The 14561-nt window shown below is 54.3% G+C and overlaps 1 protein-coding gene across 10 annotated transcripts in view; it reads left to right on the forward strand.

Annotated features, from left to right (window-relative positions):
• Positions 1-13119, forward strand: part of PTPRU (protein tyrosine phosphatase receptor type U) — a 78052-nt gene extending 64933 nt beyond the window's left edge. For 8 of the 10 annotated variants that reach the window (XM_037010478.2, XM_037010480.2, XM_037010483.2 and 5 more), the window contains 9 exons: positions 666-820; positions 2875-3010; positions 3514-3663; positions 5270-5443; positions 8099-8239; positions 10105-10230; positions 10364-10521; positions 11549-11684; positions 11934-13119. In XM_037010478.2, coding sequence (XP_036866373.2) covers positions 666-820; positions 2875-3010; positions 3514-3663; positions 5270-5443; positions 8099-8239; positions 10105-10230; positions 10364-10521; positions 11549-11684; positions 11934-11996 — 1239 coding nt within the window. In that variant the 3' untranslated portion in view covers positions 11997-13119. The remainder of the gene's footprint in view (positions 1-665; positions 821-2874; positions 3011-3513; positions 3664-5269; positions 5444-8098; positions 8240-10104; positions 10231-10363; positions 10522-11548; positions 11685-11933) is intronic. The other 2 variants (XM_037010482.2, XM_073233523.1) reach the window with 1 other exon arrangement.
• The last annotated feature ends 1442 nt before the right edge of the window (positions 13120-14561 follow it).

A 14561-nucleotide genomic window follows, 5' to 3' on the forward strand; every position in this document is an offset into this window, starting at 1 on the left:
CGCAGCAAGGCAGCTGCTTGGTAACCACCCAGAACACTGTGGGGGCTGGAAGCTAATGCCTTGGCTGGCGACTCTGTGAGGAAGTCAGACACTGAAGATAATGGCAGTACCTGCCCAGTGTTGGTCCTGCTCGACGCTGGACACTGTGCTGAGCTCATTGCACATACTGTTTAAGCCCTGGAAAGCTCTTTGGGGCTAGGCGTTTACCGTTAGCCCCATTTTACGGATTAGGAAAGTGAGGTTGAGTAGTTATGTCGCTCATGAGAGGCCACATGGCCAGGGATTAGCCAAGTCCTCCTGTCTGTGATCTCCTTTGATCCTCTAAAATCTTCAAAGGAAAGACAGTTTTCCGCCTTTAGACTAAGACCAGTGTCAAAATGATCTCTGGGGTTACACAGCCACCTGGTGGCAGAGATAGGTGATTAATAGCACAGTTTTAACCCCAGGCAGACCCCAGTCCAACTCCTGCCTAGTATGTGTTTTGTCTAACCATGGGCAAGCGGTTTCTCCTCTGACCCCTGGTTTTCCTGTCTGTACGGTAAGTCGTTAACACCCAGGATTAATTGAGATCCTGTGGTCGGATGCTCACCACAGTGTCTGGCACACAGCAAGTGTCTAATAGATGCCAGCAGTGACTCTGACTGTCATTACTGTTGTCTCTCCAGAGAGGCTACTCTGCCCGGCACGAGGTCCGCCAGTTCCACTTCACAGCTTGGCCAGAGCATGGCGTCCCCTACCATGCCACAGGGCTGCTGGCCTTCATCCGGCGTGTGAAGGCCTCCACCCCACCTGGTGCTGGGCCCATTGTCATCCACTGCAGGTGGGGCATGGGACATTCCAAGAGAAGAGGGACTGGGCGTGGGGTTGGTTCAAGGTCCCCAGAGGAGCCTGGGCCTGAGCTCCTCCTGCTTAGAGACACAGAGGACAGGAGAGAATGACCCCGAGGGCCCTTTGCCCTCAGAGCTGAGGCTGGAACTCTCCTGTGCTGCCCCTGACACATGGAGGCCCTTGGCCTAGATGCCGAGATGGTGCTGGGGGCGTGGAGGGGGTCAGGGGTTGGTGAGGCACCAGGCAGGTTCACGTTCGTTTGTTTCCATTCGGCAAGCATGCACAGCACACCTGTGTGCTAAGTGTGGCCCAGTGCCGGGAGGGCTTTCTCTTCCCCAAGCCCAGAGGACTTTCCTCACCCTTAGGCCTCCACGAGCTCTGCAACCCTTGACCTCTACTCCTTCCTGTCCCAGCTCCTGGCCTGGTTGGTGCCTGTGACCCCAGCTGCCCTTCCTCTCTCTGCTTTGCCTCCTGCCCTGCACATCTATCTCCCATTTGCCTTTTCAGTGGGGCCCAGTGCTCTGTCCTGTTCTTGCCCCAGCTCTCCCATTGGAGAGCTTAACCTCTAACCCTGTGGCTTCAGTGAGTCCCAGCCCACAAGCCCTTGGCTTCTTTACCTGTCTGGCTCCTCTACTTGAATTCTTACCAGCTCCCCAAATGCCACTTGGCAGACTCATTCCTCTCCCTGCCCTACCACCCCCAAAACATTTCTCTTTGATTTCTTTAGGCCTTTTTGAGACACTGTCTTAAAAATACGACTCCATTTGTGTATAATACACTTACAGCGAAGTACACAAATAGTTAAGCGTTATCTTACTTTATGAGTTTTCACCAATCAAACCAAACCTGAGAAACAACCAGCACCACTCAGGTCAAGAAACAGAACACTTACAGCACCCAGAACCCCCCTGAGCCCCCATCCGTACCCGCCCTCCACTCCCAGAACAGTCACTATCCTGACTTCCAGACTGTAGATTCGTTCTGTGTGGTTTTGTATTTTGTACAAGGGGATCGATCATACAGCACTTGCTCTTTGGTGTCTGATTTTTTTCCCCTCAGCCTATGTTCATAAGATTCATCCACATTGTATCATATTCCACTGGGTGAATAAACCACATGTGTTTATCCATTGTGCTGTTGATAGGTATGGAGCTGTTTCCAGATTTGAGCTGTTATTATGAATAATGCTGCTAAGGATTATCTATTGCATGTCTCTTGGCCGATATACACAGGCATTTCTATGGGCTGTGTATGTAAGAGTGGAACTGCTGCCTGTGCAAACGTTTGGCCTTAGGAGATACTGCTAAACAGTTTTCCAAAGTGACGGTACTAATTTAAGTCCCCAGTAGCAGTGTGTGGGGGACTGAATTGGTGTATGTTCTCACCAACACTTGGACACCACCATTTTTAAGCTTGAAATCTTGGTGTCATCTTTGCCCTCTTCTCCCTGCTCCTCAGCTCTGCTCAACCTAGTGCAGACCATGAGGATCCCACAGATGGATGGGACAGAGCCCAGCTCTCACGAGGTCCCGGTTGGGTTAGGGAGACGGCCACACAATGATCACATAGCAGGAAGGGTGTTTTAATAGAAGCCTGCCCAAATTTCTCGGGGAGCTTAAAAGAATGACATCTGCAGGAAGGGTTAGAGAGGCTCCACTGGTATGTGAGTGGGTATGAGTGTGTGGGGCTTTGAGGCATGTACAGGAGATAATCCAGGAGGCAAGAACATTTTTGGATTAAGCTCTGATTAACACCTTTGTCCCTCTCCCCAGTCTAAGTTGCTAAATTTCATTCTGCATTCTCCCTACTCTCTCTCCTTTCCTTCTCAAGGCCTGTCCCCAGCTTGGTCCTCTGCCATGTTTCACCAGAACTCTTCTAGCACCTTCTGCCTGGCTCCCTGGCCCAGGGTTGGGGAGTCTCTCTGTGTCCTCCATCCCTTGTGTGGTGTAGACATGGCCAGGTGCCCTAAGACCCCTCATCTCCTCTCCTTGGTCTGGAGCTCCCACCCCAAGGCTCTGACCTGGCTTGGGGCTGCTTTCTCCCCAGCGCGGGCACTGGCCGCACAGGTTGCTATATCGTTCTGGATGTGATGCTGGACATGGCAGAATGTGAGGGCGTTGTGGACATTTACAACTGCGTGAAGACCCTCTGCTCCCGGCGCGTCAACATGATCCAGACTGAGGTCGGGGACAGCCCTCTCCCTGCTGCCTATTCCAGGATGTGTGTCCCTCCTGGAGGAGCTCACAGCTGGTGGAGTGTGTCGGAAGGATGTCCTTAGGCTCTTCCTTGCCCCAGGATTTCCCCTTGTTCTTTCTCATCCCCAGACTTGGCCTGCTAACCTCCTAGGGTCTTTCCAAACTCAGCTCCACTGTGTTCAGGTGAATGAGGTCAAACAGCATGAGGCCAAGGTCACAGGTTTTGCAGTAAGACATACCTGGATTTGTATCTTCACTAGAAGTGTGACCCTTGGTGGCCCCCTTACCTTCAGAGCCTCTCACAGGGTTATTGTAGGGATGAAATATGAGTCAAACATGGGGATTGTTTCAAGTAGGGTTGGTCCAACCTGTAGTACCATGTGGTTGGATTCCAGCACCCCTGCCTCAGCCTTGAGCTTGTTCCCCCAACCCCCAAATCTCTAGTTTCTGGTTGCCTGCTGGTTCCTTATATTCTTACTTCCTGTTCCAGGAGCAGTATGTCTTCATCCACGATGCAATCCTGGAGGCCTGCCTGTGTGGGGAGACCACCATCCCTGTCAGCGAGTTCAAGGCCACCTACAAGGAGATGATCCGCATTGATCCACAGAGTAATTCCTCCCAGCTGCGGGAAGAGTTCCAGGTGGGGCATGAGTGTGTGTGTGCATGGGTATGTAGGTGTGAGTGAGTGTACATGTGTGTGTGTGTTGGGAATTCCTGAGTGCTGGAAGAGTCACTGAGGGCCAAGCAGCAGGGACAGAGTCTGGCTACTAGGAAAGGCTTAGAGATACTAGAGGAAGTGGTGCATCCAAGTGGCTGAGAGCCCAGGCTTTGAAGTTAGATAAACGTGGGTTCAAATCCTGGCTTACCCAGTTAAGAACTGTGACTAGCTTTGTACACTCACATTACCTCTCCAAGCTTCAGTTTTCTTATGCAGAAATAAAAAGACTGTTAAGGTCACCCTTGTAGATTTGTATTCATCAGGATTCCTTTGGTTATAAGTGACAAAAATCCAGTCCAATAGCTCTTGTAACTTCGAAGGTCTGAATATGGTATGGCTTCAGTTATGGCTGGATCCAGCAGCTCAAATGATGGTGCCAGGACTTAGTCTCTGTTGAAGGTTCTGCTCTCCGCTGTTTTGGGTTTGGGTTTCATTCTCAGACCAACATCCTAGCCTTCAGCAGTACCAGGCTCATGACAGCTCTACTGTCAGGAGACCGTAAAAAGACACTTAGGGCTCCCAACAGCCCCAACGAAAGTCCTAGACCAGGTTCTCATGTGTCCATCCCTGAGTGGGGCACTGGGGCCAGAGTGATGGAGCACACTGATTGGCCCAGGCCTAGCTCTGGGGGCGGGGCCAGTCTTATCATGTCACATGACTGAGATGGGGGAAGGCTGGTTCGTTAGAGAAGTTTGGGAGTGGTCCGTGGCCAGCAGAGACCCCACGTGTCCTCTCCACCCCAGGTTCCTGTGAGGCTTCAGCAGATGGCACCTGCTGGGTACCTGGCACAGAGTGATGTCACAGGAAATGCCTGCGATTCCTGGAGAAGGGTGTTGGGCTCTGGGGATCATAAGAGACTGGGGTTCCCTGTTAGGGATCCCCAAGGACAAAAGAAAGAAACTGAGACCCCTGACTCAGATGCAGGAAGCATGAAGGCAAGAGGCAAGAATGTGGAGGAAATTACCCCGAGTCACTGGCTTGCTGTGGGGCCAGCTGCACCGGACTGGGTCCTGTTTGCGCAGGGCCATGACTGAGGAAAGTGACCGCCTCTGCCAGGTCCATGGAGCCTGCTGTGAGGAAGAATGGGGGTTTTCAGGGTGCTCTCCCTGAAAGCACCTAATAAACTAGTATGATCCCCACCACACCTTCTGTGTGTGGAGCCCTGCACATGCCAGGCTCAGTGCTCAGTGCACGGCATTACCTCACTTTATCCTCCCAACAGCCCCTTGAAGTAGGCATATTATTATCCCATTTTACAGTTGAGGAAGAATGCGGCTGAGAGGTATAGTAGCTTGCCTCAGGTTACATGGGGAGTGAGGAGGCGGCCTCCAGTTTCCAGAGTTCTGTCCAGGCCTTGCATGATCCGGAGACAGGGACCCTGGGTCCCTGCCCTCTCTGACTTCTCTCTGAACCTCAGTTTCTCCATCCATAAAATGGGGTTAGTAGCCCAGTCTCCTTCCTTCGTCGGGCTGTGAGGAGGCCCAGCAGACATGGGATGTCAGCCCACTCCTCTCCCCATTCCTCATAGACCCTAAACTCAGTCACGCCACCCCTGGATGTGGAGGAGTGCAGTGTTGCCCTGCTGCCACGGAACCGAGACAAGAACCGCAGCATGGACGTCCTGCCACCTGACCGCTGTCTGCCCTTCCTCATCTCCACCGATGGGGACCCCAACAACTACATCAATGCTGCCCTGACTGACGTGAGGGCTTGGGGCATGGGTGGGCTCTGGGACTCCCTCACCCAGCAGCCTCTGGGAAGGTCCATGAGCCAAGGGGCCGAGCTGAGGGCTCTGGTTGGGGGACCATTTGCCCATTCTGGGGACCAGGCCCATGGGGTGACCCTCCTGCCCTCGGTTGGTCTTCCATGCAGCATATTTAAGCCAGTGCACCCCTTCAAGTGTTACCTTTGGCCTGAGTGGGCGTCTGGATGGTGAGGTTCAGGCAGAGCTGGCTCCAGGATAGGATGCGTGGTGCATGGGCTGTGGCTAGAGTGGCCCAGAGTGAAGGTGGGACTCGAAACCTAATGTCTGGAGCCAGGGAACTTTCTCCTGGGGCGAGCAAGCTGGAGCCTGCCCCTGAACCCAGGGTGAGATGGTGGCTTGTTCCCCGGCCCTACCCTGGCTGTGGTTCGAGAGCTCAGGAGTCATTGAGAAGCCCCCCTTCTCTTTCCCATCCTGGGGGCTCCACCTCATTTATTGGTATTGCAAACAGAACAGGGACTCTAGGGCCCAATAAATAGCTCCAAGATGCTGCTGTCTGATGGGGAGAGGCTGTGAGTAGCACCCCTATTTCTCTGCTAAATTGGAACCAGTTGAGAGATGGGTACAGGATCAAATATGTTACCTTTAAAAAAGGTGGAGATCAAAATGTTGCCTTTCAAAAAAAAAACTGAAAAAACTGGAGAATATGACTTTACATATGTGGTTAAGTGAACTGGCTACTCCATTGTCCCTCAGTCAGGCAGACTTGTCCTTCTGGATAGAGCTGTGCAAGGACAGGCCACTGCCTCCCCACCAGGGACAGGCCTTTCCGTGCGGCAGGGAGCAGGAGCAGTTAGAATGCACAGCTTCTGAGGACAGGCCGGCCTGCAAAGGGGGGAAGGGGTCACGATGAGCCAGCTCGGTTCTCGGTTCTCGTCCAGAACTACCCATGGGAGGGGGGAATGAAGGTGGGCCGCCACTGGACAGCCCCCAACATGGGAAGGAGATATGGGAGGGGCGGCTCCCCCAAGGCAGGGATGAGGGAGATGGGCCTTACTCTTACTCAGTCAGCCTGACTCCTGGCCAAAAGCCCCTTGGCAGGGCAGGACAGGGCACAGTGGGTTTCTCTAAAGAGGGAGGGGTCCCATGCTTGCTCCCCTGAGGCTTTCTGGTGAGAGCTGAAGGCAAGGAGGGGAGCAGCCCCGGCCAATGAAGGGAGCAACGGGAGAGGGGTCCACAGTCACTGTCACTCAGCTTGAGGGAATGTGTGTGAGTGTAGGTGGGCGTGGCCCTGCTGAGGGCACAGGGTCCTGCAGAGGAGGCTTGGGTGCTGGAGGGTTTTGGATGGGAACTAGGAGTCTGTGATGTCCCTCCCAGCCCACTCTTTGGCTTCAGTGCGCCCATGTGCACATGGATGGGAGCTGGAGAGGAGGCTGTCTGAGCTGTGAGAGTCTGTGAGCTGAGGAGGGTCATGCAGGGGATCCTTGTCCCCGGGTGGGAAAGGGCCTGTCAGGTGCAGAAGCTGGGGCCCCTGTTACACACTGGATCTCAGCCATGCAGCCAGAAGCCCAGGAGCCAGGAGACCCCAATTCTGGGTTGCAGTGGGAATGTTCTGGGGCCAGCTGGGGTCTGGGGTGGTCTGGTCTGCAAGGAGCCCCATTGGCCACCCAGGCCTGAGATTTGGAGTCTGGATGGGCCTGGCCTTGAGGAGCTGCCACCCAGTGAGCCTTCAGAAGGTCCTGGGGAGGGGGTTATATGAGAAGAGCAGCAGGAGAGGGAGGGGGCACGGATGGGTGGGGCAAGGCTGGGCACCAGGGGGAGACTTGGGCAGCAAGCACTGGGCGGGGGTTGGGGGGTGGGGAGGGGAAGGCTGGGTGCCAGTCCACCTGGCAGCATGAGGTGGGGAGTGGGGAGCAGAGTCAGTGCTTGCCACCAACCTGGGACTCTGGGTTGGGGTCTCAGAGCCTTCATCCATCACGTTGGAAGGGACTCAGAGGTTTATTTATCCAAAAATATTTATTGAACTCCCACAATGTGTGGGGCACAGGCTATACCCCGAAATCTCTGCTTTCCTGAACCTTGCATTTGGGGGATGGATTGGGTCAGTCAATAAACAAACATACAAGGGAATGTCAGATGCTAGTAATTTCTACAAAAAACAGCCAGGCAGAAGTATTTTATGTGGGTTTTGGAGGTGTGTGGCTATTTTTGATGAGATGGTAAGAGGGTCCTCTTTGAGGAGGTAATAGTTAAGCAAAGACCAGAAACAAGTGAGGGACAGAACTATTTATGTAAATATTTGGAAATTTGTTCCAGGTGATGGGAATAGCAGATGCAGAGGCCCTGAGGCAGGGAGCAAGCTTGGCCAGTCTCTGCCTACCATGTCCAAGTTCCCATCATCACACATTTGGGAAGCTTTTGCTACTTAGTTCCCAGGGGCTGTGGGCTTGGACACTAGAGGCCTGGGGGCTCGCCCTGTCTACTCAGGCCTCAGTGTGCTGCACAACCTCTGAAATGGGCCACCAGAGGCAGCCTGGCCCTGTGGGGCAGAGCTGCCCAGCTCAGGGTGGGTAGGGCAGGAGGAAGCCTGTGGCAGGGGCTCAGGCCATGCCAGGGCTGGAGAACCCGTCCTGCTGAGCCCTGGTTTCCCTGCAGAGCTACACACAGAGCGCGGCCTTCATCGTGACCTTGCACCCACTGCAGAGCACCACAGCGGACTTCTGGCGGCTGGTCTACGATTACGGGTGCACCTCTGTTGTCATGCTCAACCAGCTGCACCAGTCCAACACTGCCTGGGTGAGGCTTCTGCGGGCCAGGAAGGCTGGCTGCCTGCTACCCAGGCCCTCAGCATGTTCATGCACACGTCCCAAGAGTCCAGGGTTGGATCCCAGCTCTGCCACCTATTTACTGAGTGGCCTTAGTCGGGTCACATCCCCTCCCAGAGCCTTGGTTTCCTCATCTGTAAAATGAGCTGCCAGACTGGAGAAAAATAGCTGCTCTTTACTGAGCACCTTCTGTATGCCAGGGACTCTGCTTTGCACTTATGGGTTTCAGGTGAGAAAACTAAGACCCAGAAAGGTGCAGTGACTTCTCTAAGGTCACAGAAGTGGGCTGTGCCCCCTACCCTGGGCTGCCTCCTTACAGAGCCTCTGGAGTAAACTGCCCATCATGGGGGCCTTTGAGACAGAGTAAATTTCCAGTCTTCTTCTGTTTGATCTAGGGCAAGTTAACCTACCGCTTTGGGCCTCAGTTTCCTTTCTGTAAAATGGGGACCATCACAGCACCTGTTCTCATAAAGTCATTGTCAGCACCACGTGAGATGTATGTAGGATGCTTAGCACTGTGCCATGCCTAACACATAGTAGGCACTCAGTACATGGCAGGCATAAAGATGATGAGGGTGACAATCACTTCTGAGGTTGGTCCAGATGCTGGCTCAGTGACATCAGCCTGGAGATAGCCAGACGTATTGCCCCCATTTCCTTTTGGGGCTCCCAAAGCTGGAGCTCCCAGGAAGTGCAGATGTTCAGCCTTGCAGCCCCACCCCTGGATCTCTGAGCCTCATAGTCTTCCCCAGCTCCCTGTTCCAGGAGGACAGGAGAATTCGCTGTAAAATGAGCATGACAGCCAGCCCCTTATATGCTAGAGAAGACATGTTAACTGGGTTTTTATGAGTCAGGCACTTGGTATAAATGAACCTAGGACTTCAGGGCAACGGCTCTAGCCCCTGGGCTGGAATCTGGAGGGATGCCTGTGTGGCAAGAACCCACCTTTGCTTAGGTAGAGGGGAGGAACCCAGACAGAGGCTCACAGGACATCATTCACTGGGCACCCATTTGCTCATTCATTCAACCATCTTTTCCCACTGTCCACTCCTGCCAGGCCAGGCAGTGGGAAGTGGGGAGTCAGGGAGAACACACAGCCCCTACCAGATCATATAGGCCCTTGGGAAGTACAAAAACCAACAGTGAAAGCACAGAGGGAGAGGGCTATCATGGAGCTGGCACAGGGCCGCAGAAGGGTGTCCTGTGGGAGCTAGTGTCTGAGCTGAGCTGTGTAGGACAATAGCATTAACTAGATGGAGAAGTGGGCAATGAGTTATCTACGGAGAGAGTGCAGCATGTGCAAAGGCCTGAAGGCAAGGAGTTGCCAGTACCCTAGGCAAAAAAGGAAGGTAGTATCCCTGCCTCCTGGGCATGGTCAGAAAGGAAAGCAGATGAAGGAGGAGCTTGGGGGCCATTTTGCAGATGGAGAAACTGTTGCCCAGAGAAAGGAAAAGGCTGGCCTGGGCTCCAGGCAGGGCTGAGACTAGAAACTGGGGCTCTGGATGTCTTAGCCAGGAGGCCTATCCCTGGAAAAACATAGCCTCACGTAGGTGTGTGTGTGAATGTATATGAGTGTGTTATAGTTGGATAGGCGTGGCAGGGAGTAGTGCACTGACTACACAGAGTTTGTCTCTGCTGGCCTGAGTGTTAGGGCAGGTGTGCACCGCAGTTTGACGGGCGACTGGTGAAGAGTAGGGGGGGGGCCTCTGAAGGGAGTCTTGAGTGGGTGGGTGACCCAGGGTGCGTGGGGTCCCCAGAGCGAGTTGGGGAGACCTGGGGGTTGGTATGACCTCATCCAGCTCTGCTCAGCCCTCCACTGCCTGCACATGCTCCCAGCCATGCCTGCAGTACTGGCCAGAGCCGGGCCGGCAGCAGTATGGCCTTATGGAAGTAGAGTTCGTGTCTGGTTCAGCGGATGAAGACTTGGTGGCCCGTGTCTTCCGGGTGCAGAACATCTCTCGGGTGAGTGTTCCGGGAGCCCTGGGGTGAGAACCTGAGTGGTGGCAGGTGTGGCCTGTGATGGCCCTTTTGAGGTCACCAGGGGGCCTTGTAACCCCTGGGCTCATGTCCCCTGGCTGGCTGGCTGCATCCCCAGCTGCAGGAGGGGCACCTGCTGGTGCGGCACTTCCAGTTCCTGCGCTGGTCTGCTTACCGTGACACGCCTGACTCCAAGAAGGCCTTCCTGCACCTGCTGGCCGAGGTGGACAAGTGGCAAGCGGAGAGTGGGGATGGGCGCACTGTTGTGCACTGCCTGTGAGTGCTGGCCCTGCTGTGGGGTGGGAGGAGAGGTCGGGGAGCCATGGGGCCTGGAGCAGAGGCCCAGTCTGAGAGGGCCTCAAGGCTGGCACCACAACCCCTGGGTTCCCAGATGGCCATGGCCTGGACTCTGCCCATCCAGGCAAGGCTGGCCCTGTCTTCCCTGGAGTTGCCCGGTTTGCAGGGCATAGACTCAAAGCTGAACAACTGCCTAGTAACCTCTGTGTGATGTTTGACTTTGCCCATTTCACGAGAAGAGTCCTATCAGAATTGTTTACCCTATGAAATCATGCTAGACTTTGAAAGCCAGCAGAATTCCAGTCTTTGTTCATGCATGTGTGCAACTTTTTCCATTCATTCATTCATTCATTCACATGTCCCCATTAATAAGTTCATTTATTCACTCCTGTCTGGGTGCAGTCACTCCTTTAACCCCCGACCCCCTCCTTTTTCATGCTTTCAGCACTGACCCTTCTCTGTGCTGGCCTGAGCATACTGGGTGCAGGGATAGGCTGCTGAGTTTGAGAGCCTATGCCCCAAGAGGGGCCACTCCCCAAAGGCACAGCGAGCAGAAAAGGGAGGCGGTGGGGCGTGGGAAGGTCTCCGTGTGTGTCTGGGGTTGGGGGTGGGGAGAGGTGGGGGCAAGAGGGTGACTGGTGTCCTCAGTGTTCATTTTCCATCCTGCTCTCCGGGTTTTGCTTGCTGCTCCGCCGCCCTCAGTGTCTCTCTTAGAGCGTGTCTAGCCTCCTTTCTCAGAATCTGCTGACTCTGTCCTGGAGGCTCCATCTTCCTAGAGGCCTACAGGCTTTGAATGCGCGTCCGTGTCTGACTCCGCTCAGTTAACCTGCCGGGCTCCCTGACCCCTTCATCTGGGTTCCCTGGCCCCGCCCCTCACCTCTGGGCGTCCTGACCCTGACCCTCCTCTCTTTGGGTTCCTGGCCCTGTCCTTCACCTTTGGTTTTGGGCTCCAGGCACCCCCTGGCCCCTTCTGAGCCCCGCCCCAAATCTTTTGTATCTCATTTAGAAACGGGGGTGGCCGCAGCGGCACCTTCTGCGCCTGCGCCACGGTTCTGGAGATGATTCGCTGCCACAGCCTGGTGGACGTTTTCTTTGCTGCCAAAACGCTTAGGAACTACAAGCCCAATATGGTGGAGACCCTGGTAAGGGGCCGTGTCCCGTGCCCAGCCATTTCCAACTTCCAGGTCCATGCCCTCAGCACCCAGTCTCTCATACCTGCCCCCACAATTGGGCTTTGGTTTCTGATCCTGTGGTGTCAGAACAGTTATCCTGTTTCCCACTTATCCCCAGAGAGGGCGGTGGTGGCTCATGCTTGCCCTCTCTCTCCCCACTCTCCATCCCCACTACTAGAGAGGGACCAGGTTGGTGATTCCTTCTCTCCCTCTCCCCAGGATCAATACCACTTTTGCTATGATGTGGCCCTGGAGTACTTGGAGGGGCTGGAGTCAAGATAGCAGGGGCCTCTGGCCTGGGACACCCACTGTGCACTCAGGGCCAGGCCTACCATCCTGGACTGATGAGGAAGACCTGCGCCCCAACTCTGCTCCACCACAGCTCCCACAGGGAGAGCGCTGGAGTGGGCACTGACCACCCTGGTACCCCCTTCCGCTGTGGGCAGGGCCTCTCACTGTGTGCCGGGGCAGCCTGTAGGCCAAGGAGGAGTTTAGCAAGACTGCAGCCCAGCCTACCTCCATGGGGTCCTGCAGCCCTGTGCTGGGAGGCCTGGCACTGCCTGGCAGGGTAACGGGGGCTCAAAACTGCCACTCTGGAGGACCAATGCCCAATCCCTTTGACTCTGTCCCAGCCCTTGGCAGAGAGGAGTGAGGCCTTGCAGAGTGTGTGCCAGGCCAAGGTTTCTACCAAGTGTGGCTCCCTCTGGACATGGGCGGAGAGTGCACTGGGGCTTGGCATCTAGAGACCCATCTGGCCCAGCCCATGGGGGGATTGGGCTCTGCCGTGATTTGTCAGTGGACACATCAGACTGGTCATCCCCAGGGGTAACTACGCCCTGTCCTCCACCCTGCTGACCCCCTTCCGCCCCCAGGGCTATTTTGTTATGATCTCTCCCACTTCTGCTTCACTGATGTGTGCTCTGAGCCTCCCTGGACCAGGATCTGCCCATCCCTCCCTTGCCTGACACAATGTCTACAGAATGAAGTCACTTCAGCCCTCACTTCCTGTAACTTTGAGGTCTCACTGGCAGGTCCTGCTCAGCCTGGGCCAGTGATAATCTGCAACGTTGAATGATAGCCCTTGGGGTTGAGGTCCCTGTGGCTCCTGATTAGGCTGCCCGGTGTGGATAGGGAATTGCTAGATCAGCGGTGCTGGCAACCCCTAGAATTCAGAGGAACGTGTATTTTGGGATGGAGGATTAATACTTCTTTATTTTGTTATTTTTCGATGGGTGGGTGGGAAGATCTCTTTTAAATGGGGCAGGCCACACCCCCATTCTGTGCCTCAATTTCCCCATCTATAAACTGTAGATATGACTACTGACCTACCTCGCAGGGGGCTGTGGGGAGGCATAAGCTGATGTTTGTAAAGTGCTTTGTAAATAAACATGCTCTCTGAATGCCACAGAGCTGCCTTGTGTGTGTCTGACCAGCCTGAGTGGGGCCTGCTTGCCTGCCCCAGACTCCCAGTATGGTGCAAAGGCCCTGGACTGGGAGTCAGAGGCCTGGGTTCTGTCCGGCTTGGGTTTTTCCATCCATAAACTGGCCAGATGGGGACCAGAGCATTGCTCAGGGGCCTTCCCATATGGAGGTGGTTCCAAGAGACCTGGCTATTGCTGCCTCCCCAGGCCTTCTGGGATGCACTTCCTCAGGCAGGGCTTTATCCTGAGGTTCCTGAGGGCCACAGAGCTGCCTCTCACCTCCTGGGAGCCTGGGTCAGGGACCCAGCATGAGAGGCCAGGCTGTGGTGTCAGGCAGATGGGCCCCATCAGCTGGGAGAGTCAGCTGCCCTCTCTGGGCCTCAGTTTCCCATCTATAAAATGGGTTCAGTCCTGTTAGGATCAGATGAGGTCATGATTTAGTGCTTTTCTGGCTGCTAGGTGTGCTGAAAGAGTTGTTTTCAAACAGCAGAGGCGAGGCCATGCCCCTACTGGGGTGATCATCCCAGTCATTTCTCAAGGGGTGGAGTGGGAGGGGTAGGCGGGTGGTAGGGACCTGAGTCACTCCTGTCACAAACTTGCTGTGTGATCCCAGGTAAGACGCTTCCTGTTTCTGGACATGAGTTCCTTCACAGGAAAACTGGCTCTTTGTATACTAATTCTGTTCACAAACTGGCCGACTCTCTGAGCCTTGGTTTCTCCATTGGTTAAAGGATAGGACCCATTCTAATGACCTCACAACCAACATCCTTTAATCTGAATTAAAAATTTGTCAGCCAGTTAGGATCCCACTCAGCTAGGCACAGACTGACCCTCTTGCACTCTTTCTGAACTGATTGCTAAGCCTTGCCTGATGGGTCACAAATATATGCCAGATGCTGTCCAAGCAATAGAATATGACTTGCTTTGATCAATAGAATGTAGTAGAAGGTGATACCAAGCATCTTAGTGATGTCTAGAGCTTAGGCTTCAAGGGGCATTCTAGCTTTCACCCTCTTAGAAGTAACTCTGCCATGCAAAGAAGCCTGTGTAGCTTACTGGAAAATTTGAAGGCCCATGGAGAAGAACTAACACACCTCTGAACGGCCAATACCACCTGCCAAACCTGCAAATGATGCCATCGTGGGCCTTCCAGCCTGGCCCACCTGTCAGGTGAGTGTAACCATATAGTTAAGCTTAGCAGAAACTGCCCAGCTGACACTCAAATCTAGAAGAGAGAGTAAATTATATTTTCTATTAAGCCAGTAAGTTTTGGGGTCATTTGTTAGGCATCAAAAGCTAACTGATACATATGTGTTCTGGGCAGTGTGGACGCAGCTTCACTCTTTGCCCCGTCAGGAGTTGAGCTCCTCAAGGGTGGGAAGTGTTTGTGTTCACCTTATTGTATGCATCACTTAGCAAGGGGCTG

Source organism: Manis javanica, chromosome 4 (genome assembly GCF_040802235.1).
Source record: "Manis javanica isolate MJ-LG chromosome 4, MJ_LKY, whole genome shotgun sequence".
Taxonomy (NCBI): domain Eukaryota; kingdom Metazoa; phylum Chordata; class Mammalia; order Pholidota; family Manidae; genus Manis; species Manis javanica.